Source organism: Rhea pennata, chromosome 1, assembly GCF_028389875.1.
Source record: "Rhea pennata isolate bPtePen1 chromosome 1, bPtePen1.pri, whole genome shotgun sequence".
Classification (NCBI taxonomy): domain Eukaryota; kingdom Metazoa; phylum Chordata; class Aves; order Rheiformes; family Rheidae; genus Rhea; species Rhea pennata.
The window spans coordinates 216,821,537-216,847,306 of NC_084663.1; the positions used below are offsets into that span (position 1 = coordinate 216,821,537).

The window sequence follows — 25,770 nt, forward strand, 5'->3', positions numbered from 1 at the left end:
TAATTATGCACGTGCTCAGCTAAGCCCACATTCTGAGGAGAGTTACCATCAGCTTCCTGACAGAGACCGATATGACACTCTTGCATGCAGCACCTTCCCTGGATATTTATGGAAACAGATGTATCCCCACTACTGCCCCTGATTAGCTGTCAAGTTTTGGGGGTACCCTCAGCAAATAACCCACAGCTGCTAGCGGATCAGTCTCTCTCCCACAGCACAGACTCCTCACACTTATCCACCCCTGGATAGGGGTCGCTCACTTGGCACAGCTTCTGTGATCCTTTACCCACCACACACACTGCCAGACCTCAAATTCACATCCTACAGCACAAACCATCCTCACAGATTCAGTTGTGCTAGATGCTTGCTGTGGGCTACCACTTTGATGCACAGATGAAAAAAGACAAGCAGAATCTAAGCAAGAATCCAGAGAAAGAGGCTGCAAGCTCCTAAGATCAGAGGGCTGGAGCATCTGCCCTATGAGGAAAGGCTGCGAGAGCTGGGCCTCTTCGGCCTGGGGAAGAGAAGACTGAGGGGGGGATCTTATCAATGTGTACAAGTACCTGAAGGGAGGGTGTCAAGGGGACGAGGACAAACTCTTTTCAGTTGTCCCGTGTGACAGGACAAGAGGCAATGGGCAGAAACTGAAGCACAGGAAGTTCCACCTGACCGTGAGGGGGAATTTCTTCCCTGTGAGAGTGACAAAGCACTGGACAAGGTTGCCCAGAGAGGTTATAGGGTCTCCTTCTCTGGAGATCTTCAAGGCCCGCCTGGATGCAACCCTGTCTGACATGCTCTAGGTGACCCTCCTGAGCAGGGAGGTTGGACTAGGTGATCTCCAGAGGTCCCTTCCAACCTTACTGATTCTATGAATCTATGAGATCAGGCAAGCATTAATGCCATTGCAGAAGCTGCTGGTATGCGCTCCATGCTGGTGGCACTCGGGAGAGGAGACCAGAGGAGCTAGACTTGTTTAGCCAGGCCAAGCAGTGATGTGACTGCACTCTGTAAACTCTGGGGAAGGGAAGGGAAATTCCAAGGAGAGAGAAGAGCTATTTAAGCAAAAACAGAATATTGGCACAAGAACAAATGAGTATGAAGTGGTCAGAAAGTCGTTTAGACTGGAAATTAAGAGATGGTTTCTAACTACCAGATCAAGAAATCTGGAACAGCCTTTCACAGCAGTGATAGAAGCAGAGGACCTTCTAAATATAGCTTGGCTGCTTTATGAAAATGAGTGTTTGCATAGACACCTCCAGCTGGGGCCATGTCTCCTAAGCCCCCTGCAACTCCTCTCCTATAAAAGGCTGGGGCAGGACCTGCCCTCTCCAGCTATCCCTAATTGCCCCTGACTAGGATACAAGTCCTGCTTTGCATGCATGGCCACACTCCTCTCCAACAAAGAATCAAGCTCCATCTCATGAAACTAGTGACTTAGTACAAGTGTTAAATGAGCAGCATCCACATGGGCTTCACATACAAATGCCATTTCAGACACACAAACAGCAGCAGAAGTGGTCTTGCCTCTGCAAAAACCTCAGCCTTGGTAAGACTGCTAGCAGGCAGGCTTGTCCAGGTCACATGTCTATGTTTCAAGAAGCACACACCAGCTCAGTCTAAAGATCAAAATGCCATCTCACTCAGTGGCATAGCTTTGACAGTGGCCAGCAGTGGGTTTATAGAGAAGACACAAAGAAATAGGACATGTATGGAGTAATCCTTCTGTGAAACCTTCCCAGCTTCCAGCAGTCTGTGGCCAAGTCACTTCCTGAGCCACAGATTTTATTTTTGTTCAGTAGTCTTTGATGGATTTTTTGTCTGTCCATAAATTCATCTAATTTTGAATGCAGGCAACTTTTGGCAATGATTTCACAATTTAATTATGTTCTGCACGAAAAAGTACTATCCTTGTTTATTTTAAACCTGCAGGCTGGTCATTTCCTATGAAGCTGCTTAGCTCTTGTACTGTGAGAACAGCAACTTCTAATTTCCCTTTGACTTTCCCTGTGCCATTTACTGCACACCTCTGTCGTATCCCTGCAGTCTCTTCCATGCCAAAGAATGTTCAAGTAATTTCCTTCTTCATGGAAACCATCATCTATTGTAGACCCTTCTCTGAATTTTTTCTAGCACTGCTACTTATTTAGTGGAATGGAGGCAGGGCAGAGAGTATGTGCAGAGTTTGAGACAGAGCGTAATAATGTTCTCTTTTATTCTCTGTTCCTTTTCTAATAATAGCCATCATTTTGTTTGCTTTTGACTGCTGTTGAGCCTTGAGCTGATATTTTCCCAAAACATTCATAGTAATACCCCAAATCTTCTCCTTAAACTTCAGCAGCCAATTCAGAGTCCACCACTGTGTAAATGAAATTCAGATTGTTTTTTGTCATGTATATCATTTCCTAATAAGCAACAATGAATTTCATCTCCCATCTTCTTTACTAGTTAAACAGTAACATAGGATCCTACCCCACAGGCAGCTCTCATCTTTGTTACTCTGAATAGACCAGTATCATCAGCAAACCATCACCTTTTCTACAGAATATATGAAAATGCTGAATAGCAAGGATAAAAACACTCATCCTGGGCACCCTACCAGCAACATCATGCCTCAGTGAAAGCAGACCATTTAATCCTTCTCTTTGCTCCCTCTTCTTTTCCTAGTTATTAACCCCTGGGAGGACCTGTGCCCACTGCAGCTCTTGTGCTCACCACCTGCTCCTGACAGCACATTACCAATATGTTCAGCAAGCTCTTGTCACAGCATTCAGTGGGAGCCACCTGTCTAGTTCATGCATAAAAAAAAGTACAAAAACTTCTCTCTGCTTTGTCTAATGAATGCAGATATGAATAATTCACTGAGCATGTCTGCCATAAATCACTGAGCTTTGCATTTATCATTTAGATTTTCTTCTTCCCTTTGAGCCTCTCTGTTACCCCTAGATCATGATTAATACTGACTTAGATGAGATCAGAGGGCTGCAGCACCTGCCCTATGAGGAAAGGCTGCGAGAGCTGGGCCTCTTCAGCCTGGGGAAGAGAAGACTGAGGGGGGGATCTTATCAATGTGTACAAGTACCTGAAGGGAGGGTGTCAAGGGGACGAGGACAAACTCTTTTCAGTTGTCCCGTGTGACAGGACAAGAGGCAATGGGCAGAAATTGAAGCACAGGAAGTTCTGTCTGAATGTGAGGGGGAACTTCTTCCCTGTGAGAGTGGCAGAGCACTGGACAAGGTTGCCCAGAGAGGTGGTGCAGTCTCCTTCTCTGGAGATCTTCAAGGCCCGCCTGGATGCAACCCTGTCTAACATGCTCTAAGTGACCCTGCTGAGCAGGGGGGTTGGACTAGGTGATCTCCAGAGATCCCTTCCAACCTTACAGATTCTATGATTCTATGATCCTTCTCTGCCAGTGTTTTTAGCAGGAGAGTTTCAAACTAAAAAGTCCAGATACTTGTTCTCCTTGGCCTGTTGTAGCATTTACTTGTCTTCAAGACTCTAAATGTGGTCCAGTCTTGTCCAGTCTCCCTGAGGATGCATTTGGTTTTGTGCATATGGGAGAGACCTCCCCCAAGATCCATGTTTTGTGCATATGGGAGAGACCGCCCCCAAGATCCAGCAGAGTACCCTTAACATTTCATGACCCCTCACAAAATAGAATTGATTGCAGGGCCTGCTTGCAGAGATTGCAGTGCAGGTGCATTGCCAGTGTCCCGAGAACATGCTGCAGGCACCCAGTTTGAGTAGCAGCATTCTGCAGAGGCTTTTCACATGGCAGGTCTCTGGCCTTCAGGGGTGACTCAGAGACCAGAGTGTTGCTCAGAGAGAGGACAAGACTGACTCTGTCTTCCTCTGTCAAGCCCTGAGAGGCGCCCCCATCCAGGCCAAGCCTTGCCAGAGAGTTTTGCAAGGAGAGAGTGCCAGCTGAACATGCAAGAAAAAGGCTAGACGAGGGAAGGCTACGACCTGGAACAGGAAGGGAAAAAGCAATGAACATGTAAGATTGAACATGGAGCTACAGTGTACCCAGGGTCCTGTGCTGATGGCTTCCCAGGTGCAGCAAAGACCTGCCAGCACCATCCTGCCTGCTCTGACCTGCCTCTGGTGCGCAGCTCAAGCAGGACCTGGGCCAAGAGAAAGACCACTGTCACAACGACATTTTTAACCCAGTGCAGAGCAAGTGGCTTTAGGCATGCTGCCTGAAGTGCTGTAATAGTCCATCCTGTCAGTTGAAGATTCATCCCACTCAGCTCTGTTGCTGGTGTCCTGCCAGCACCGCTTGACCGGCTCCAGGAAGCCCTCACGAGCAGCTACTGCAGAGGGGTCAGCCCACAGCAGAGTAGATGCAGGCAGCTGGGGGAAGTGGGGTGTAGGTCCCTGCCCACTTGTATTCTGCAGGACAGACATAACTAGAGCTGCAGCACACTGTGCTTGCATGACTGCTGCCACTAGCCAGTGCTCAGAGGGAAAGCTAGGCTGGGGCCCATGGCACATACTAAGACTCTCATTCTTAGGAAACCTTTGTGAGCGTAAAGCTCAGCTAGGCAGCTCTTGTCCTCTCAGAAAGTCAAATGGCTAAACTGAAAGTCCCGAGACCCAGAAGATAACAGAACCTCGTGCCTGCCTGCTTGCAGGTGCTTCACCATGGCTCCACTGAGTCAGAGTTAGGGCTCCCTTTCACCTTCCCTCACATGACACGTGAGCCAACTGCTTCTGCCTCCAGTCATTCCTATCTGTCACAGAGTCCTTTGCAGTCCTCACCTGCTCCATGCACAGGGATGTCTACAGTTCCCATGAACATGCCCCTCTTACCATATCTCCCTCAGATTTGCCAGACTGCCCTGGCTACTGCACGGATGCAGCTTGTGCTTGCTTCACTCCCCACTCCAAAACCCTCCTGGGACCCTCCTGCCCACTCTTCCTCCTACAGCATCCCCTGCCCCCCTGTGCTCCCATGCCCCTGTCTCCCCAGGTCTATGGCCTGCTGCCCCTACCTGCACAGGCAGCTCCTGACCACTGGCCACATGAAGGAAAGCAGGGGCGTTATCATTCTCATCCAGCACAGTGACATAGATTGTTCCTGTGGCACTGCGTGGTGGTGCTCCCCCATCCTGCACGATCACCAACAGCTGATAGCTAGACTGCTGCTCCCGGTCCAGGCTATGTTTGGTGCTGAGCTCTCCTGTGAGGGAGAAGTAGGAACAAGATAAGCTCAGAGATCTCTTCAGAAATGGGCCCATATTCAGGCACGCTGCTGGAGAACCCAGGATCAGGATGCTGGCAGATGAATATTCTGTTGCAATGCCAACCAGGACTGCATCACCTTGGACCAGCCCTGTGTCTCCCCTGCTGGCCCCAGCCTAGGAAGCCAGCAGGTCTCTCACCTGTTTGTGTGTGGATAAGGAAGTTGAGATCATGCTGGAGCAGGCGGAAGGTGAGTCGACTGTTCTGCCCGGCATCCCGGTCACTCGCCATCACCCTCCCCACACTGCTACCAGGAGCCTGATTCTCAGGAATGGTGAAGAAGTAGCGCTCCTCACTCAGTCGAGGGCTGTTGTCATTCTCATCAGTGATGCTGATCCGTACAGTGCTGGTGCCTGTTTTTCGAGCTTCCCCTCCTGCACCACTACCTCCTGCTGAGGCCAGTACTGTAAGCACATACAGGTCCCGCATCTCCCGGTCCAGTGCACTTTTGACATACAGCCAACCGCTCTCAGGCATGATGCCAAAGCTGGCAGCATCCCCATCGGCACGCAAGTGGTAGGTAAGGGTTGTGGCTTCCGCATCACGTGCCAGGGCTCGCACCTGCAGGAAGCGGGTAGAGACAGGCACACCTTCCCGCACCTCTACACGGTAGGTAAGTGTGTCAAAGATGGGCCCATTATCATGTTCAGCCTGCACGTGCACCAGTAGCGTGAATGTGGAGCTGAGCTGGGGAATGCCACCATCCCGGGCCACAATGGCCAACCCATAGGCAGCGCTGGCTTCATACTGCAGTGCCCCAATCAGTCGCACTGCCCCTGATGAACGCTCCACACTGAAGATGCCATCACCTCCTGAAACTAGCTCGAAATGCACCTGGCCATTGGCACCACTGTCCCGGTCCTCAGCCTGCAAAGTATACACCGTGGTTCCAGGTTCTGTGGCTTCTGGCAGCAGAATAGAGTCAGAGGGGGCTGGGAACACTGGCGCATTGTCATTCACATCTGACACAGAGATTTTCACACGTGTGTTGCTATAGGCTGGGGGTGAACCACTTCGGGCCTGGACATCCAGAATGAGGAAAGCTTGGGACTCATGATCAAGAGGCAGGCTTGTGTGGAGTTGCCCTGACCCAGAGTCGATGGAAAAATAGCCATGAGGATCCCCCGAAGAGATGGAATAAAAGATGTCATCAGCATGACCTGTGGGCATGGAAATGAAGACAGAAGGAGTGATTTATGTACCCAGCTCACCTCCTTAGCCCACTACAGACAGCAACAGGATTGGGCAGTGATGTCTGGGCAGCCCTTGCTCTGGAGGTATAGGGTAGCACTGTGTGTATGTGTGCATATGCATAAGCATGTGTACAAGTGTGTATGTACATACATACTCATGCATATCCTTGTGTGCAGGCATGTGCATAAGCATACATAAGCATATGCATGCAAGCATGCAATGGAGGCAGGGCAACAATCATGTGGGTACACATTCAGATTTGTGCCTCTTAGTGCTCGTGGGTCTCCCAAAAGCTCTACAGGGTTGCTCTAAAGGGGAATGCAATACTGGACCTTCAAGATGATGCAGAAACAAGGAAAATGATTATGTAAAAAAGGGACAAGTCCTTACCTGGAGGGTTCTGGGCCTGGACGGCCCCCACACTGGCACCCGGCATCATGTCCTCAGGCACTGTGAAGAAGTACTGAGTCTGCTCAAAGACAGGGGGTGAGACTGTGCCCTCCACAATGCTGATGTTCACCCGGGCATTTGGCTGTGCTTGCAGGCCTCCACCATCTCGTGCAGAGATCACCAGCTGTACCAGGGTGTTGGCTTTGCCACTCAGGGACCATGAGAGGGAGATGACACCTAGGGAAGAAAGCAGTTCAAAGAGCACTATGCCTGCACCCACTGCCTCTCATTCCATCAAGGGAACAGCCCGAATGCCTTGCCAAATCACAGGCCTGCTGCCCCCCTAAAGGGGCAGCAAATAGGGATGGAACTTAAAACAGAAAAAATGTAACAAAGAAGAACCACCCTCCTGGGAAAGGCTCCTCAAACCCTCCTTCCTCACTCTGAAGTCCAACCCTGAAGTAAGTGGTGGAAAGGCTTTAGGGAGACAAATCAGAGGGCAGTTCTTGGGAGAGGAAAGGGAGGAAACTGGAATTCCAACTTGGGGCACAGCAGCAGCTGGTGGGATCTGGGCTGTGGGGAAGCTCCTGGAGAGAGAGAGTAGGACAGAAGGACCTAATGGGACAGACCCTACAAAGGAGGTGGCCCTGCACTATGTTGACCAGTAGGCCTGCTTTGTCTCAGCCTCATTCTGAGAACTTGCAGATCAGGGCAGAGAGGGCCTGATGTCCCTGCTGCGCACAGTCCACCTTGCCTGTCCTGCCAAGAGCCCCTACTGCCACATGCAAGCACGGATTCGGCCTCCAGCAGAAACTACTCTGGCTTCGGTAGCCAAGGCAGAGCAGAGCAGAGGAAGCCAGGGAGAAAGGTGGGACCAAGTAGGACAGAGCTCTGAGGAAGGAGAGGGAACCTAGCAGAGGAGAGGAGGGTGCTGGGCAGGAAGAAGGAGCCAAGCAGCATATAGCCAGATGCTTTCTTCCAAGCAGCATACAGGAAGAAAAGTACAGTGAATCAGGGATGGGGAATGAGGGAAGGGATGGCAGAGGGGAAAAATGAAGAACAGGGCAGGAAGCAGAAATAGGAGAGCAGAGAGTGAGTCTGGAAAGGGACAGACAGGGACTAAAAAAGCTGGGCAGTGGCAACATGTCAGGAAGAGGAATAGACGTATTCTGGGGGCAATCAGCACAGCTGAGGTGGCCATGCAGTAACCCTCAGGCTGGCTTTTACACCCGCCTGCATCCTGCTGCTCTAGCTGGCAGCCTGCTCTGGCTGCCCTCTGAGTTCTCACCCGTGTCCTTGTTGAGCGAGAAGAGAGGAGGGGTGTTCCCCAGGACAATGCGGTAGGTCACTTTCCCATGCAGCCCCTCGTCCTTATCATGGGCAGTGACACGCAGCACAGCTGTACCCGGCATGCTCTGTGTGCTGATGCTGACAGCATACTCCAGTGGGTAAAACACTGGCTGGTTGTCATTTACATCCTCCAGAAAAACCTTCACATACACCATGGAGTTCAGGCCACCCTGAGGAAAGACCAGATCAGAAATGAGGAAAAGAGTGAGGACAAGGACAACTGTACCCCCTACATAGTGCTGAGCTAGCAGCATCACATCCCTGTGGCCTCTCCAGCACTCACCCCATCAACAGCAGTGATAGTGAAGTCGTAGGCAGACGTGCCCTCATCACGGTCCAAGGGCTGCAGAGTGCACAGCTGCCCCGTATTCTCATCGATGCTGAACTGTGTGGGGATTACACTGCCGATGCCAGAACCAATGGAGTAGGAGAGAGAGCCAAATGGGCCGCTGTCTGCATCTGTGGCTGTCACCTGGGTAGGGGGAGGCACTACATGAGCAAGGCCAGCAACCATTCCCACGGCATCTGGATGGAGACCACCAGCCTGAGCAGACAGACCCAGACCATTATCACCTTCACAGCCCAGTGCTGCTCTCTGCTCTGTGTCCCACAACTGCCCCATAGACCTCAGAACTGGCCACAGCAAAGCAGACTGACAGTTACCACTTCACCTCTGCAATCCTTGTCCCAAATAAATCACCACTTCCTCTACAGCATTACCTGCAGGAAGACACAGCCTCCTGGGGAGTGATGTTCACCTGGGCATTTGGCTGTGCAGGCAGCCATAGGGCACTCCAGGATAAACTTAGGCTGGCCCTGGTCCCCAAGAGAGGGTACAGGGTTGCATGAGCAGAGCATTCCAGGCTCACAAGAACTGCACCACACTTGCTATGTACAACACCACCCTGCACCACCAGAGGTGCCTTGTTTCAGGTAATACCTCCCTTCTTGCACCGCTGAGGCAGCATCTACAACCCAGGCCTATGGAGCTGCCCCAGCAAAGGACAAGCCTCACACATGCCAAGGAAATAGTACCCAAATGTCCCCACTGCACCCAGCTTGTTCACAGCAGCTGGCCTTGGCCCACAGCTCTTTCTCTCCCACAAGGACTCCTAAGACAATATGGGAAGCAAAACAGCCCCCTTTTTCTCTACAGCCCAGGCTCTGTCCTGTTCTGCAAGTTCTGTACCCCACAGGTATGGGATCTGAGGACGACGACAAGAGTGGCACTGCCTGTAACAGCCAGCGCCCACCAGTCCCTGGAGACATGAGTGGCATTAGCTGTTGTGGATACAGCAGAAGGATCCAAACTGCTCCCTGCTTGCAAGGGTCCAGCTCCTTGCAGCTCAGGTCAGTAGAAAACAGCTCCTTCCCCACAACTTCAACATCACTGCCCATGGCTCATCCACCAGATGGGAACTCTGCAATGAGAACAAAGCTGGAGGATGGAGCCAGGAAGGAGGCAGCTGGGCCAGGCCCGGGTGAAGTGGAGTTCAGGCCTCGTCAGCCACAGCTCCTCCCAGCAGCAGCGCTGGGGCCTCGGCTCCTGTGAGCGAGAAGCACAGGAACGTTGCACGCACGCCAAGGAAAGGGCCCAGCTGGGGGCTGCAAACAGCACTTTCCTCTGGGCAGGGCCCCTAACCTGAGCCATGCACTAGATCCTTAGAGACAGGAACAGCAGGAGACAGTACAGAACATGGCTGGGCCAAAGAGGAGAAATAAATCAGATACAGGTGAGACCTTCTCCCCATCAGATTTCTCTCCTATGCTCTGCATCCCAGGGAGGTGAGGCAATACCTGAGATACCTCCTGCCAGCTCTCCTGCCTGACAATCCACAGTCCCCAGAAAGGAGAAGCAGTACCTATGACACCTCCTTACCAGCTCTCCTGCCCCACTGCCTGTAAATACCCTTGCAAGGCAATGCAAGAACAGAGAAGCTAGGAGCACAGCAACAACAAGCACCACCTTCCCTGTATAGAGGACTCACTCCCTGACCACAAGGCAGCTGCTGGAAGATGCACCACGGAACAGGATCCCTTTTTCCTGCTCCAGCTGCAGAGCACTCAGAACCACAGGTGCCATGAGAGTAGCTCAAACAGGAGTGCCACAAAGCACTTGGGAAAATAGGCTTCATCTGCCTCCCCTATGTTTTCAAGCTCCTTTCTGCCGCTGCAGTGTCCTTTGGTGTATCCTGTTTCCTCCTATACCCAGGTCTCAGCACCAACTTGGATGTGCCAGGAGCTCCTGGGTCAAGGCAGCTAGGGCTCAGGGGGATCACAGCAGGGTTTGGCTGGCTTCAGGGGGCTTTTGTCACTGGCTGAGCCATGGCAGTGGCTAGTGTGGACCAGTGCACGCAGCAGATGCTGAGTCTGCACAGCAAGCTGGGCAACAGCAGCTTTGTGGGGGTGGGTTAGTACATGCACTGGAGGCTGCATATCCGGCTATATCAAGGGTACAAGTGAGGTGCAGCATGTAGGCCTTGAGTCTTGATGAGACTACTATAAACCTGCATAGCTCAAATCAGAAAATCCACTCAGAGACCCCAATATCATGCTGATGCTGTCAGCAGAGCAACAGGAGGTCGTTAAGTGAGGGATCTGATGATAAGGACTGATAGCAGCTGGAGCTGTTCATCTGAGAGTATAAATCTGACCTTGCTGGCATTGCTGAAACAAAGGGGAAGAAACTAGGCAGCTGGAATTGAAATAATTGCTTAGAACAAATTTGGGAGGGGGGGACACGAGAAGGTGGCATTATCTGCTTCTGAATCTGATAAACAATTTCCTCCAAGAGCCACTTCCACAGTTCACTTCCGCCTTCTTAAAAATCTGCATCTTATTTCCAGCTTGCATTTACCTGACCTCAGTGGCTATCTCCAGATCTCCTCGGAACTTTGTCAGACTGAAGGGCGTTGGTATTTCTGGGAGCTTTCTGCCTGTTGCTATTTGGACTGTGGTGATGGGTGCTGCAACCCCTTCTTTAGAGAAGCCAAATAGGGAGGTTGTTCTGCTCAGTCTCATAAGAGGACAAGTATCTATACTTGAAATTATTCTTACATCTCTCTTCTGACCCCCATCAGAGGATGGTCACCATGCTAAGACAGGTACCCACAGTGGCAGCTATCTAGAAATCTAGATTCCTGCCACAGGAGCTAGGTCAGGCTTTGAGAACATGAGAGAAACAGATCAGCTGTCACTACCACGCAGTGCAGCATCATCTCCCCAGCTGCTTGCCAGTACCCAGATCTATCTCCAAGCAGGACTGTCCCATGGAACTGGCAGTCTGGCATCAGAGACAGATCTAGCCGCAGAACCAGGCAAAGCATGCTCAGAGAGGTCCCCCATTCGCATGTGCCTGGCATCCCAGCTCCCCATCCAGCAGTGCTGCCCCCTTGAGAATCAGGGAATGTCCTGGACCTAACTGCTGCAAAGCTGAAATTGCCCATCCAGAATGACCAATATGCCAGTGATTAAGTGGATTTTAAAAAATGTGCAACTGGCAGCATAGCTGTAACTGTGGACCAATGGTCTAACACAAACTCTGTGCATACAAGCCCATAGTATGTCTGAGAGAGGTCGTGCCACTGCTGCACCAGCACTTATACAACTATTTGTGTCAGATTCTGCTTTCACGTGGAGGGGTGATGCGAGGATGTCCAGAGAAAAGCCACAGAAACAACAAAAGACCTGAAGGAGCGGCTAAATGTGTTAGCTCAGCATGAGACTGATGGATAGTTTGGCTGGTGTCTCCACCACTCTGTAGAGAGGGATGGTGGCTGTGCCTGGAGCCCAGCAGCCCAAGCTCCCTTGCCTGCAGGCAGGCAGTGCCTGCAGCCAGCTGACGTCCTGTGCAGGCATTCTGGGAGGACTAGGGCTAGCCACCACCTCCACGGCTAGCCCATGAGCAGTAGGGTCTGACACAGCTCCCAAAGGCAGTGCTGGTCCCCATGGCAGCTGGGGCTGATATACCCTGGGAACTTCTGAGTGGCAATGCAGGATTTTATCAGCACTATGGCAGACACCTCAGTCCAGCAGGTGTGGATAGCTGGAGCCCATGGCCACAGACTACAACAGAAAAACTGGGTGTTCTGGTACATATTTTCAGCTGTAAGGATAATTAACCACCAAAATGGCTCATCAAGGCCTTTGGTGAAACCACCACCTCTGGAATTTTTAAAACCAAGACTGGATATTTTTCTAGGAACTTTGCTAAGAGCTAGTCCAGGGCAGCATTGTGCCCTGTATTTAGCACTTACTCGAAAACTTGGAGTGACAGCTGATTTTACCATAACTTGCTTTTGAGGCTCATGACTTGTATGTGAGAAACAAGAGGGAAATGGGGTCCGGATATCTATGGGACAGCCCAGGAAACACAGTATTGCAGAGTAGTGAGAAACCTGCCTCTCAATGTGGGAGCAAGAATCAGAGCTCTGAGCCTGAATGAAGCCCCTACAGCTCCCTTACCTCTGACATCTTTGATTATCCTATCATTACAGGGCCAAGACTGGCTGTTCCCAGGAGGAGCTGTGCTGGAGGAGAAAGGAGGGAAGAAGCAGGCTGTAAGGTCACCACACCAAGACCCCTGCACAAACTCAGAGGATCACTGCACTTTTGTCTGAGATACCTGTGTGTCACCAGTGCTTACAAGACACCTACATAAACTCATAGGGTCAGCACACAGACATGAGATGCAGACAAGGCTGTGGGGGTCACCTCATGTGTACAAGATAACTGCACAAGCTCACAGGGTCACCACCAGGCACAATGTGCAGAGGCAAAGCATGTGCAGTGTTTCTGCCCAAAACTATAGCATCTGCAGCTGCAACTTCATGTGCCAAGAACAAACAGTGTTCATGTGTGGTCTGGTGCAAGGAAGCAAGAATATCCACAGGCAAAAAAAGCACAGAGCCTACTATCCTTGTGCCTGTGCAAGAATGTCTGACCCTGTTGGGCCACCTTGAGAGGCAGGAGGCAGTTGCTACTGTTGCCATTGGAGAGGGAAGAGAGCCTTTTCTCGCCATTCACTGTAGGTATGGGAAGGAGTAAGTGAAGGGAGACTCCTCACATTGGATGAAAATGGTCTGCTGCAATCTCCTGGACAGTAGTGATGCCACAGCCCAGCACTCTCTCCCCACACTAGGACTCCATAGGCATTCTTTTGGGTAGGGAGCTTAGTGACCTATGGAGCTCTGACATCAAGAATCCACATGTTCCCCTTCTTTGACCATCACCTGGTCCAGCCAGATCAGCAGTGAAAAGAAAGCTACAGTGACTTTTTTCTGTGGTTCATTACATTCTCTGTTAAAGAGCTACTTCTAATTACTACTTCTACTCTGGAGTCTAGTTCTACCTTGTAAGACTAAGGAGCGGTTGTTCTCAGAAATGCTCTGTGTATTGGTATTGATGGGTAGACAAGGCAACCAGCTGCACATTCAGTTTTCCTGCCTGCAGCCTTGCTGTTCTAGCCTGTAGGACCCATTCTCCCACAGCCAGGAGAAGACCCACGATATTGCACAGTAGAATTAACAGCAGAGGAAATTCTTTTTCTTTCAATTTATGTAACCCCTATACAAAGAAATCCCCTCTACAATGCTGTATTGAGAGAATACGGTTGCAAAGGGAAATCCTTTGCCATGAGATACCAGAGAATCATAAGATATTGAGAACTGGCTGAATGTCAGAGCTCAGGGGGTTGTCATCAGTGGTGCGGAGTCTAGTTAGAGGCCTGTGGTTAGTGGAGTCCCCCAGGGCTCAGTACTGGCTCCCATCCTGTTCAACTTTTTCATCAATGACCTGGATGAGGGGACAGAGTGCCTCCTCAGCAAGTTTGCTGATGATACCAAGCTGGGAGGAGTGGCCGATACAGCTGAGGGCCGTGCTGCCATTCAGAGAGACCTGGAGAGGCTGGAGAGTTGGGTGGAGAGGAACCTCATGAGGTTCAACAAGGGCAAGTGCAGAGTCCTGCACCTAGGGAGAAATAACCCCAGGAACCAGTACAAGCTGGGGGCTGACCTTCTGGAGAGCAGCTCTGCAGAGAAGAACCTGGGAGCCCTACTGGAAAACAAGTTGACCATGAGCCAGCAATGTGCCCTTGTGGCCAAGAAGGCTGATGGTATCCTGGGGTGCACTGGGAAGACTGTTGCCAGCAGGTTGAGGGAGGTGATCCTGCCCCTCTACTCAGCCCTGGTGAGACCACATCTGGAGTGCTGCATCCGGTTCTGGGCCCTCCAGTACAAAAGAGACATGGAGCCACTGGGGAGAGTCCAGTGTAGGGCTACGAAGATGATCAGAGGGCTGGAGCACCTGCCCTATGAGGAAAGGCTGCGAGAGCTGGACCTCTCTAGCCTAGGGAAGAGAAGACTGGGGTGGTGGTGGATCTTATCAATGTGTGCAAGTACCTGAAGGGAGGGTGTCAAGGGGATGGGGACAAACTCTTTTCAGTTGTCCCACGCGACAGGACAAGAGGAAATGGGCAAAAATTGAAACACAGGAAGTTCCGCCTGAACGTGAGGGGGAATTTCTTCCCTGTGAGAGTGGCAGAGCACTGGACAAGGTTACCCAGAGAGGTGGTGCAGTCTCCTTCTCTGGAGATCTTCAAGGCCCGCCTGGATGCAGCCCTGTCTAACATGCTCTAGGTGACCCTGCTTGAGCAAGGAGGTTGGACTAGATGATCTCCAGAGGTCCCTTCCAACCTTACCATTTCTACGATTCTATGATTCTATGAGCACTGAACAAGGAACTGAGGAGTAGCTATAGTACATTGGCACAAAGTTCTGTATAGCCTGGTAATTTGCCTTTAACAGTAGCCAACAGGGCTGGGGAAAGAGTTCAACAGCTAGATGACTGAGCCAGAGTAATTCAGGATGAAGGGACCTTTGGAAGTCTCTGGTCCAACCTGCTGCTCCAAGTAGGGGCAGTGCTGGGGTCAGACCAGGCTGCTCATGACTATCTGGTTGTGTTATAAAAACCACCAAGGATGGAGGTTTCTCAAGCTTCTGTGGGCAACCTGCTCCAGCACTGGACTGTTCCCATGAGGAGAAACCTTTTTCCAGTATCCAGCCTGAACCTTTCCTGTTTCAACCTATAACTACTGTCTCTTGTTCTCTTGCTGTGCAATACTGTGAAGAGCCTGGCTCTGCCCCCTCAGTAACCTCCTCAGAGGTATTGGCAGGCTGCTCTGAGGTCTGAAGTCTTCTTTCCTCCAGAATGGACAAGCCCCGGTTCCTCAGCCTTGCCTCTTGAGACTAGCGCTCCAGCCCCGACCATCTCAGTGGCTTCCCTTGAACTCACTGCAGTTTCTTGAAGCCTTTTCTGACCTGGAGGCCCTAAACTGTATCTAGAAACAGTAGCTAGATGTGGCTTAACAAGTGCTGAGCATGTGTGCATGGAAAATCCTTTGCCATGAGATACCAGAGAATCATAAGATATTGAGAAACTGTGAGCGTGCACTCTGCCTGCATCAGGTCATTGGCAAAGACATTAAACAGGGGAGGTCCCAGGACAGACCCCTGTGATGTGCCACTTGTCACCAGGCTTCAGGCAGAGCACAGCCCATGAACCATCCCTCAGACCCCAACAATCCAACATCTTTTGTACCCACCTGGTTATCCACCCGTCCAGACTGTGACATCCTGACATGGATATTGTGAGAGATGTGTCAAAAACCTTGTTAAAATCAAGGTAAATGACATCCACTGCTCTCCCTTCAGCCACAAATCCAGTGACTTTTCAGAGAGTTGGGTAATCAGGCTGGTCAGGCATGATATACCCTTGTTTAGTCCCTACTGGCTGATCCTATCCCCTTCTCTTCCATGTGACCAAAAACATCCTCCAACAGGACTTGCTTCCTGATTTTCCCAGAGACCAAAGTGAGGCTGACAAGCAGGTAGCTCCTCAGATCATTTTTTGGCCTTTTTTGAAGGTGGAGGTGTAACAATTGCACTATTTCTGTTGTCAGGGATCTCTCCTAATCTCCACAATCCTTCAAAGAGCAGCCTTAGAAGTTTGGTTCTGTGAGCACCCACAGGTGCAGCCTGTTGAGTACCATGGACTCATATGCATCAAGTTTTCTGAAGTAATCTCTGACTCGGTCCTCATCCCCAGCTGCTGGCATTACTCTTTGAACTCTTTCACTAAGCACAGAGGCCTGGGAAGTCTTGATGAAGGCTGAGGCAAAGAAGGAATTGAGTGTCCCAGCCTGTCACTAAATCAGTCATCCCATTCAGCAAAGGGTTCAGATTTTTCTTGTTCAGCCTTTACTACCAGTGTAGTGGCAGAAGCTCTTCTTATCACCCTGGATTTTTTTTTTCCCCCAAGTCTCAACCTCGCTCAGTTTTTTGGTTTTCCTGACACCATCCCTATATGTCTGGACAATGTTTCTAAATTCCTCCTTTGCAGATCCTCCTTGCTCCCACCTTCTGTATGCTGCCATTTTGCACTGGGGCTCAGCCATAAGGTCACTGCTTAACCAAAGCAGACTCCTACTGTGTCTCCTTGTTTTCTTGAGTACCGAGATTGACTGTTCTTGTACTTGGAGGATGCTGTCTGTAAGGCCTGCCAGTTTTCCTGAGCTCCTTTGGCCTTTGGAGCTGCCTTCCATGGGATCCCACTTGCCAGTTCCTTGTGTAAGCTGAAGTCTGCTTGCTTCAACTCTGGGGTCTGCTACTCTCCTTCCTTACTCCCTTCATGAGTAGGGCTGTGTGGAGCATAAGAGGTGGGTAGGGAAGGAGTGTGCTGTGGGACATGGGGGGGGACTAGAGCCTGGATATGGCCATGGCTGGGGGGGGGGGGGTGCAGCGTTGGGGAACACTGGTGTCTCCCTTGACTGAGTGGGCTCTATTCAAGGCTGCGAGAAGGCTGGGCTATCCCAGGAGGGTTGTGTAGACAGAGAATGAGAAAGCAAGGCATGGAGTAAGAATACTTTGTGTACTATGCGCAACTGCAGCAATGTCCAGAGAAATACCATAGTTGCAGCCAAGTGCATTGGTCCTACACAGCTCAGACACCCTAGATCCATTCTGGGCTAAAGCAGAATGCTCAGCAGGACCTTGAGCCTCAATCTCCCTCTGTCTTAAAGACCAAGGAACTGACTGCTGTCAGAAACACCTCCCATATAAAATAGCAGGATGCATTCATGCAGCTGGTCATAGAATCATAGAATCGTAGAAATGGTAAGGTTGGAAGGGACCTCTGGAGATCATCTAGTCCAACCTCCTTGCTCAAGCAGGGTCACCTAGAGCATGTTAGACAGGGCTGCATCCAGGCGGGCCTTGAAGATCTCCAGAGAAGGAGACTGCACCACCTCTCTGGGTAACCTGGTCCAGTGCTCTGCCACTCTCACAGGGAAGAAATTCCCCCTCACGTTCAGGCGGAACTTCCTGTGTTTCAATTTTTGCCCATTTCCTCTTGTCCTGTCGCATGGGACAACTGAAAAGAGTTTGTCCCCATCCCCTTGACACCCTCCCTTCAGGTACTTGTACACATTGATAAGATCCCCCCTCACTTATCAACAGCCCACGACTTGCTGCAGAAAAATTCAGCTTGTCACAACAAGAGATGCTCCCCTAGCTCTTCTCTCAGTGACACACAGAGCAGTTCACAATTTTGCCTTTGAAGCCCTGGGTTCCTTCCCTGTGGCCATGAGAGCTGGGGAAATGGAAGGCATTTAGGAGGGTTCCAACAACAGAGTCCCTGAGTCCTTGTTAATACTGCAGGGAGGGAGCTGCAGAACTAGTTGGGTTTTCCTCTTATCTGCATCCCTATAAGAGAAAAGGAGCCCTGCATCAAACCAAAGGCACACAGCACTCTTGCACCCCCAAAGAGCATACTCCTGCATGGGGACTTCTGTCCATATTCCACATCAGGAGTCACACTATACGGGGATGCTGTGGGGAACAGCAACAGGCACTGACAACCAAGAGGTCTTTCCAACCAAGTCTGAACCTCCCAGACACATAACTATGGCTTTTGCAAACAAGAGTGATTCAATACATCACATCCTCTACACTTGCCAGTGTTACAGAGTTTACATGTCTCTCTGCTCATTCACCCTCCTCTTCATATCACCTGAAGGCTGCTTCTCCCCTGCAGCACTGCCTTGGTTTCACTGACCTCTTACACTCAGCCTGAGCCTATCTACAGCACCTCCTGAACTTCCCTTTTGTCTACACAAGGTCCACCTTGGGCCTTCTCACAGCTCCAGCATGTCCAGCATCGACGTCTCATGCCTCATAGCACAATTGTTGTCCACTCATGAGTCTCAGCAAGGGTGGAAGCTTCCTTGTACTGGCACAAGCAGAGAGTTACCAGGTGGGATGTTGCCAAGGAAATACTGCCTGGGGAAGAGAGAAAGAAGCAGCAATCCCCTTCCCAAGGGCCATGGTAGACCCACTGTATTTGTCTTGGAACAAATTTATACAAGCCAAAGATACAGAATTGAATTCCAATCCCGTATCTGTCACCAGACCCTGCCAGGTTAGGAGCTGGCAGACATATTTTGCAGGGCTCCCAAGGGCCACAGCCACTCCTCTGTCAGAGAACAGCAAGGTCTGGCTGCTCTATAAGGGAAGGTAAGTGAGACAAGCTCAGGCAGTGCCCTCACTAATGACTGCAGTCTCACAGGGTTTAAACACAGCAGACAAAGCAAGGTGCTGGTAACAGGGTTCAGAGACAGTCCCAGACAAGACAAGCAATGAACAGGCCCTAGGTCCAGCCAGAGAATCCAGTTAGGAGCAAAAGGAGACAGGGCCAGACACACGGCTGGAAAAAAAGGCTGCAATATGCATCTGAGGGGTCCATCCAGGAGATAAGCTACCCATAACATAGGTTTGACATCCATCCAGGAGGCAGAGCCAGAGATGGGTACATTTACAACATTATTTAGACCAGGACTGGGATCCCAGGCCTGAACTTAAATGGAGCCCTCGGACCTACGGGCAGAAAGGATGGGTGAGAGTCCCAGGTGAGGCTGCTTGGGCCCATTAAGGCCTATTAGTAACCTCAGGGCCCTGACACCATCAGCCATTTGCCTCTTTCAAGAGGGCATTAGTTTGTGTCAGCCGATGTCAACACTGCACTGCTCAGTAGCAGATACCACTCAGGCTCTTCTGCCAAGACTGTGCAGCTAAGGCACAGTACAGCAGTTGTCAACAGGACACCATGTCCTTAATTAATTAATGCTTCAAGCCTAGTTCAGACTTCAGTCCTAACCAGATGGGTTGCAATCTTAAGGCTTATGTGGAAATAGGCTGCACACCTGTTTTTCTTTTTTTTCTTTTTGTTTCCTCCTTACATTAGACAATGGAAATAAGAGAACACAAGAGAGAACACCTTCAAAAACACAATGCGCATCAGTGTTAACCAAGAGCTGGACTGTGAAGGAAAAGCTGATGGAGGTGAATTATGATTTTGCTTACTGAACAAGTGAAACAAGAGGATGAAGAGGTAGGGAAAATCAGGAACATAACCCTTCGATACAAAGAACTAGCCTGAGCCAGATGTCAGCATCCCAGTGCAGGAATTAAAACTTAAGGCCAGAAACCAAGAGCATCTCTATGGCAAAAGATGCTTTTCATTGCAGACTTCAAAGCCAAGATTTCAACACAGGTAGTTGTTGCACCCATGTCCCGGAACAGGATGGGGGAGAGGGGACAAAGGCACTCAAATGCTAACAGCTGGTGAGTGGACTGTAAGTCCTTAGAGACAACCCCAGCAGGACATTTTGTGCACAGGGCAGCCTCTGCATGTCTACAGAAGTTGTGTGTGATTGCTACAGCAGCTCCTTCTGACTCTTGCTGTTCATTGCAGGGGTTGTTCAATCCCCTTCCCAGTTAGGTGGATCACTTTTTTTAACTTTTTTTGTTCAGAGATGAGGATTCCTGGAGAGGCTTCTGTGATCGGTCACTGACATGGAAGTACGTTTGCAAAATGTGGGAAATTTTCCAGCTGCCAGGATTTGCCTGCATGGTCCACATATATGGTCCTCTCAGCCCTTCAGGTCTCACATGGGATACACAATATGTTTACCACCCTCCCTTTGCTCAACAACTCAAAAATACTGTTAATGAAGACTGGATCAACAACCCTATCTTGAAGAAGTGTTGAAGAGCAAGTAACTGCTCTCAGCATTTTGCTGCATTTGTAAGAGTCCATAGTAGATGGCCAGCCTGGGCGATAAGGGTCATGAGACAGGCCAGTTAAACAGTCTGAAGTACAGCTTACTCAAACCTGGGATCTGCCCTCACCATTGCTATTTTAAGGGCACTATGAATAAAATCAGTGACTAATTCCATGCTGTTGCTTTGAAATCTCTTAAGACTGCAGTATTGCCAAATCAGGACACTGCCACCCATTCTCTGAGATAGTCTGGTATTTGGAGAAAAGATGCAAAAGCCAGTTGACAAGAGATGGAGACAGGCTGTGAAGTAGCCTGAGTAATTCTTTTTTTTTTTTTTTTTTAGGGGGGGGGTGGGGGGGGGAGAGAAAGAGTTTGAGCCTGAGATAAAATAGACTGCACAACAAAAGGTCAGAAAGCTTGAAGGCACAGTCCTATTTGTGTAGACGATCACAGCTCTGGAGAAGTTTCCTCCTTCTGAGGGAATATGCAGCCTGAAAATAAAATCAGTTTGTGATGCTCCAGACCATACTCTGATTTCCAGCTGGAAGGCTCTAAGGCCTCACCAATGGTCCGTGTTGATGTAGTTCCTGTGACAAATAGCACTGAGCCCTAGGCCAACATCACAGTTCCATACAGGGCATGCACGGAGAAAAGTACCGTGACATTCCTGTGCCAGACATGATGAAACTAGTGAACTATGTTGAGGGACAAGATGCAAGTGCTACAGTAAAGTGAACGTTAAGGAAGATGGAGTCCAGCCTGTGCAGTCTGAGGGGATGCTCCATGCTTGGATGCCCATGTGGAGCATCTTTTACATTTCAAGTGTGACTCTTCCTGAAGGAGAACTTCCTATCTTTAAAAAACAATCTCATTATTTCTAATCCCTCAGTTTCAAATCATTTCTGGATTGGCAGCACTAACTGCCTTCAAAGCATTGTATGTGGCCATGCAATGACAGTGAGTAACACTAATGGGAGACTATACTCTGTCCAGCTTGCACATTTGCACCAGAGTTTGGGCTGGCCAAGTAGGAAGCTTAGCTTCCTGAGCAGCAGAAATAGTCCTGACATCCAGGATGGATTCAACCCTGAAATTGAAGCTTCATCCCATTCTATCATGGGCACTAGTCATCCACAAGTCAAGGGATGGGGGGGGGGGGCGGAACTTGCTTTCAAGGACATGTCTGGGCAAAATGTCTTAGTGCCATATCTGTAGCCTACTCTAGCAACATGTCCGGAAAACCATACATGATCTCTGCTAAACAATATGAACATACTGAGGGACTATCTGCTTCTGCCTTCATTGAGGAAAATTCTGCTGATGCCAACTTTGATGCTAAGGTTTGTGTCCCTATACCAATGATGCCAGTGGTACCAGGTCCCTCCCTAATATCACCTTTTCTGCAGGAGCCAGAAGCAAAGGTGATGTGTCCCCAAAGCTCACACTGGGACCATCCTCCTCAGGACCTATATAAAGTATCACAAGCTGTCTCAGAACATGGAATTCCAGCTTCACATTCCGCAAACTGCACTCCTCAGGAATGAACTAAGAACACTACAGTTGTGTCTACTACTGAATAAAACCAGGCAAGGACTGTTCCCTGGCCCTGTGGCCAAGAGGCCTTGAATGGCTGTATTGGCACTGCTGTGGGCTGCCCTTCTGAAGCCAGTCAGAGCCAAGACAGGAGCTAGAAGTGGAGCAACATAGATAACCAAGGGCCCAGTGTTCAAATTCACACCCTGATCCTCTTTTATATAGCAACATAAGTATCTCTTACTAGCACCAATCCCTACAGGGGGTAAACTCATTGTCAATTAACTGTGGCTTAGAGCCTGCAGGCCTCCAACTACACCAACTGCCCATGGGTCCAGGAGCTACATTTCAGCCCATGCCTTGACCTTCAGTCCTTGCCTGTGTTACACTGCAGGTGTGCCTGGTCCAGCCCTGTTCCCTGCTGTCCTGACTTGCTGACTGGCTTGCATGCAGTGGGGCTGAACCCTGGTCACAGAGAGCACAGGCTCACCCATGTTCAACCCTTGGCTTGTGCTCCTTTACAAATTAGCCCTGCTGCTAGGATGCTGCTGCACGCAACAAAATGCACAGAGAATAACAGGGGCAATACATAGGGTCTTGGGGGAAGAGTAAATGGACAGGAGAACAGGCAAAGTGCATCCCTGGAATTTCCATCCCAGACAGCCTTCTTCTCAGATCAGACTTGGCTCCCTTGGGAGATCTGCCTGCATCTTCCCAGTGAAGGAGTCAGTCACTAGAGCTGGTATTTCAGCAGGGAACACTCTCTGGAGCACACAGTGCCAGAACAAAGCCCTAGACAGGCCCAGGAAGGACTACAATGCATTGTGAGACATCAGTATGATCTTGCCATGCTCTCCAGCCTGTGATCAAGGACTATTATCCAGGCAGGCACAGGGGCACCAAGAGGGAAAAGGTTGTACTACCAAGGAACTGAAGCAGGTCTCCCAAGATTTAGGGAACAGGGTAACCATTAGACCATCCTGCTCCATCCCCAAAGACGTCTCAGTCATGGTGCTATTGTTCTTTGCACAGAACATTGCAATTGACCCCATATGCTCTGGCCAAAGTCAAGGTTTTCCCCTCCTCACAGTTTCCACTATGTAAATGACTTTCATAGTCAGTATTCCACAGTGACTCAGCTGCTGAATCCCTCTGGGCCCAATGGGCAGCATCTGAGGCCTAAGAGCTGGCAAAAGGAAAGGTGTTTTGCTCCTGCAGAGGCAGAAAGGACTCCTCACCAACAGCCCCAGCATAAGATTGGGAGGCAGGACAACCAGAGTATGTACTATACTCCCTGTCCAGTATATGCACAGTGACATGAAGCTCACAGAGGCTGCAGCACACTCACAAACACATTCAGGCTTATGTTGGCTGATGCTGAAACTGACAATGACCTCCAGCCAAAAGCCCTTCTGAGCCTGCCCCTTCAGCTCCAGTTCTTCTGGGAGAGCCACTCTGCATGTCCAGCCCTGTATGCAGCTCTGTCACCATTGCACAGCAGTGTCTGCTGTCTGCCCCTTCCTCTCCACAGCACAGAGGTTTGGCAGGAGACCTTCTTTGTGCACCTCTGCAGCTAGGGAAACTTCACGGGACTGCTGTGGCCAAAGTACAGCAGAAGTAAATGGCAAAGAAGAGAAGTGTCTTGGGGTTAGGGAGAAAGAAGACACAGTAAAAATCCCAGGGAGCCCTGACTGCTGTGAAAGAAGAAGGGCAAGCGCTGGGCAGGTGTGCCCCTCCCCACTACAGGAAGAAGTGGGAGGACAAAAATAGGCATCAAGACCTTGTCATTTTGCCCCCTGCTCCTAGCCCTGGCAGGGCAGAAGGAAGGAGACAAGCGCTCCAAGGCTCCTACATTCTTCCAGAGCAGAAGGACAGAGAAACAAAGCCCCACAGCCCCAAGACCTCTTTTCACAGACCCAACGGGAGGGCTACACCAGAGCCCTTCAAACATTACCTTCTCAGCCCTGTTACTAGCCCATGCATTTCCCCTACACAGTCCATGACGTTGGAAAGGACTGCAGTGCTTCTCAGCAGTTCAAGATTCCATTCCCTAGCTATCCTTCCCATCTCCAGCAAAAGCAGTCAACAGGCAGCAAGCTCATCTGGAGCCCTGCCCTGGCTGGATCTCTGCTACACACATGTTACACTGTGGCTTTGGCAAACATCTGGCTCTGGGCTCCCGCTCCTCAGAGTGACGGCTCTTGGTGGGAGAGGAGAGGAGGCTGGCGCCAGTGTGGTCAACGATCCCACGCATGGCTCCCTCTGCCTGAGTGTATGCCAGGCGTCCTGCCCTCCCTAGCCCTGGCAAAGCTGCTGGCCAGCTAAAAGCAGCCAGGGAGCGGCCACAGCTGCTATTTCAGGAGCAGTCTCTGGCTCCTGGGTTGTGCCTCAGCCTGCAGCCTTCTCAGGCCTCGTGGGAGCGTGTGGGGTCAGCATTCAGCCCCAGAGACTGTCCCGCACGCGTGGCTGACACAAGGGTCAAGCCCTGAGGAAGCAGGGAGTGCTGCTCTGGAGGAGCCATCTGCACAGCTATGAGCAGCACTGGCTCCCCGCAGCCCCAGCAGCCGTGGGGCATGGGCAGGGGCTTGCAGCCTGGGCACGGACTGGCGCAGGGTGTTACGTCCACACACATCGAGGTGCCGAGAACAGAGGCAACCTGGGGCCTCCAGTACTGCACTGGGATGGGGCAAAGCCCTTAGGTTTGAGGAGGAAGCAGTCTAAACATAGACATTGGCAGGGAGTTAGGATTGTGAAGGGCGAGGCTGTGGTCCTGGAGGAGGCTGGGCAGCCACTGCAGGAGCCTTGGGCAAGCACCACCCTGCCACCCACCTGGAAGCCCTGGTACTCCTGAGGGAGGGACAGAGTGAGGCACAGAAAGGCAAGGAGCAAGACACACACCAGCACCTGCTTGATTTTCCTGGTGGAGCAGCAAGGAGGTGAAATGGAAGCTTCAACAGGGAGCTAGAGGGTACCAGGAGCACCAGCAGGGCATGGAGGAGTTTTGAGCTGAGCAAGGTGAGGAGGCCAGGCCTCTGCAGTGCAAGAGTGCTCAGGAGTCTGGAGTGAGAAAGCAGTGGTGTAGGGTAGGGAGTGACAGAGCCTAGCCATGGTTTGCAGTGGGCGCTGAAGCCAGCAGAGACTCGAGCCAGGGTGCTGGGCTGGACTTCAGCCACGTACAGCTCAGGCACTTGCAGAGTGGGTCTGCACAGTTGGACAAGATGCAGCAGGCAGAGGTGTGCAGCTGAGGCTGGGGGGCTCGGGGCAGCAGGGGCCAGGGAACCCTCTGGAGCAGAGTTCCCTTGCCAGAGTGCTTTCAGGGCCAGGTAAGGCACAGCACTGACAGTAAGAGCTGTCCTGGGGGCAAAATAGCAAGGGTCCCTTGGGGCAGAGGACAGCAGCCAGCAGGGGCCAAGGGGTCTGGAGAGAGAAGAGGAAACAGAGCCTGAGGGAAGGGGAGGGGGGAAGCTGCTGGCAGGCTGAGGCTTGGGGAGGAGAGGGGCCAGAGACTGTAACTACTTTGGGAGGCAGGGCACACATGTGAGGTCGGGGGCGGGGGAGGAGTGAGGGTGTGAGCAAGGCTTTGGGAGATGAAGGGTGTTATCAGGGCCTGGGCACTAAGGAGAAGCGAGGGAAGAGGGGCAGCTGTGAAGGGGCTGAGGCTCAGCACAGAGGAAGGAGGGAGCCTGCGAGGTGGCTGGGGCTGGGGGAGGAGCAGAGCATGGGGGGAGAGGAGTGTGAGGGGCTGGGGCCTCTCGACTGCAGTGGAAAAGCTGCTGCAGCTCCAGGGGAAATGCTACTTGAATTAATCATGGCGCTGGCTGCTGTGCCAAGCCCAGGAGGAGGCTGCTGGCAGCGCGAGGAAATAACTTTCACAGGAATTTGGAACAAATGCAGCTCTTCTGGCGGTAACAACAGCACTCACCTCCCCCACAATCTCCCCCTGTACC

General features: G+C 51.0%; 1 protein-coding gene across 1 annotated transcript in view; it reads right to left on the reverse strand.

Annotated features, from left to right (window-relative positions):
• Positions 1 to 25,770, reverse strand: part of DCHS1 (dachsous cadherin-related 1) — a 57,466-nt gene that overhangs the window by 21,236 nt on the left and 10,460 nt on the right. Inside the window, exons 3-7 of the mRNA XM_062567584.1 lie at positions 8,459 to 8,647; positions 8,114 to 8,345; positions 6,826 to 7,062; positions 5,382 to 6,401; positions 4,992 to 5,179 (exon numbers count right to left, since the gene is read on the reverse strand). Coding sequence (XP_062423568.1) covers positions 4,992 to 5,179; positions 5,382 to 6,401; positions 6,826 to 7,062; positions 8,114 to 8,345; positions 8,459 to 8,647 — 1,866 coding nt within the window. The remainder of the gene's footprint in view (positions 1 to 4,991; positions 5,180 to 5,381; positions 6,402 to 6,825; positions 7,063 to 8,113; positions 8,346 to 8,458; positions 8,648 to 25,770) is intronic.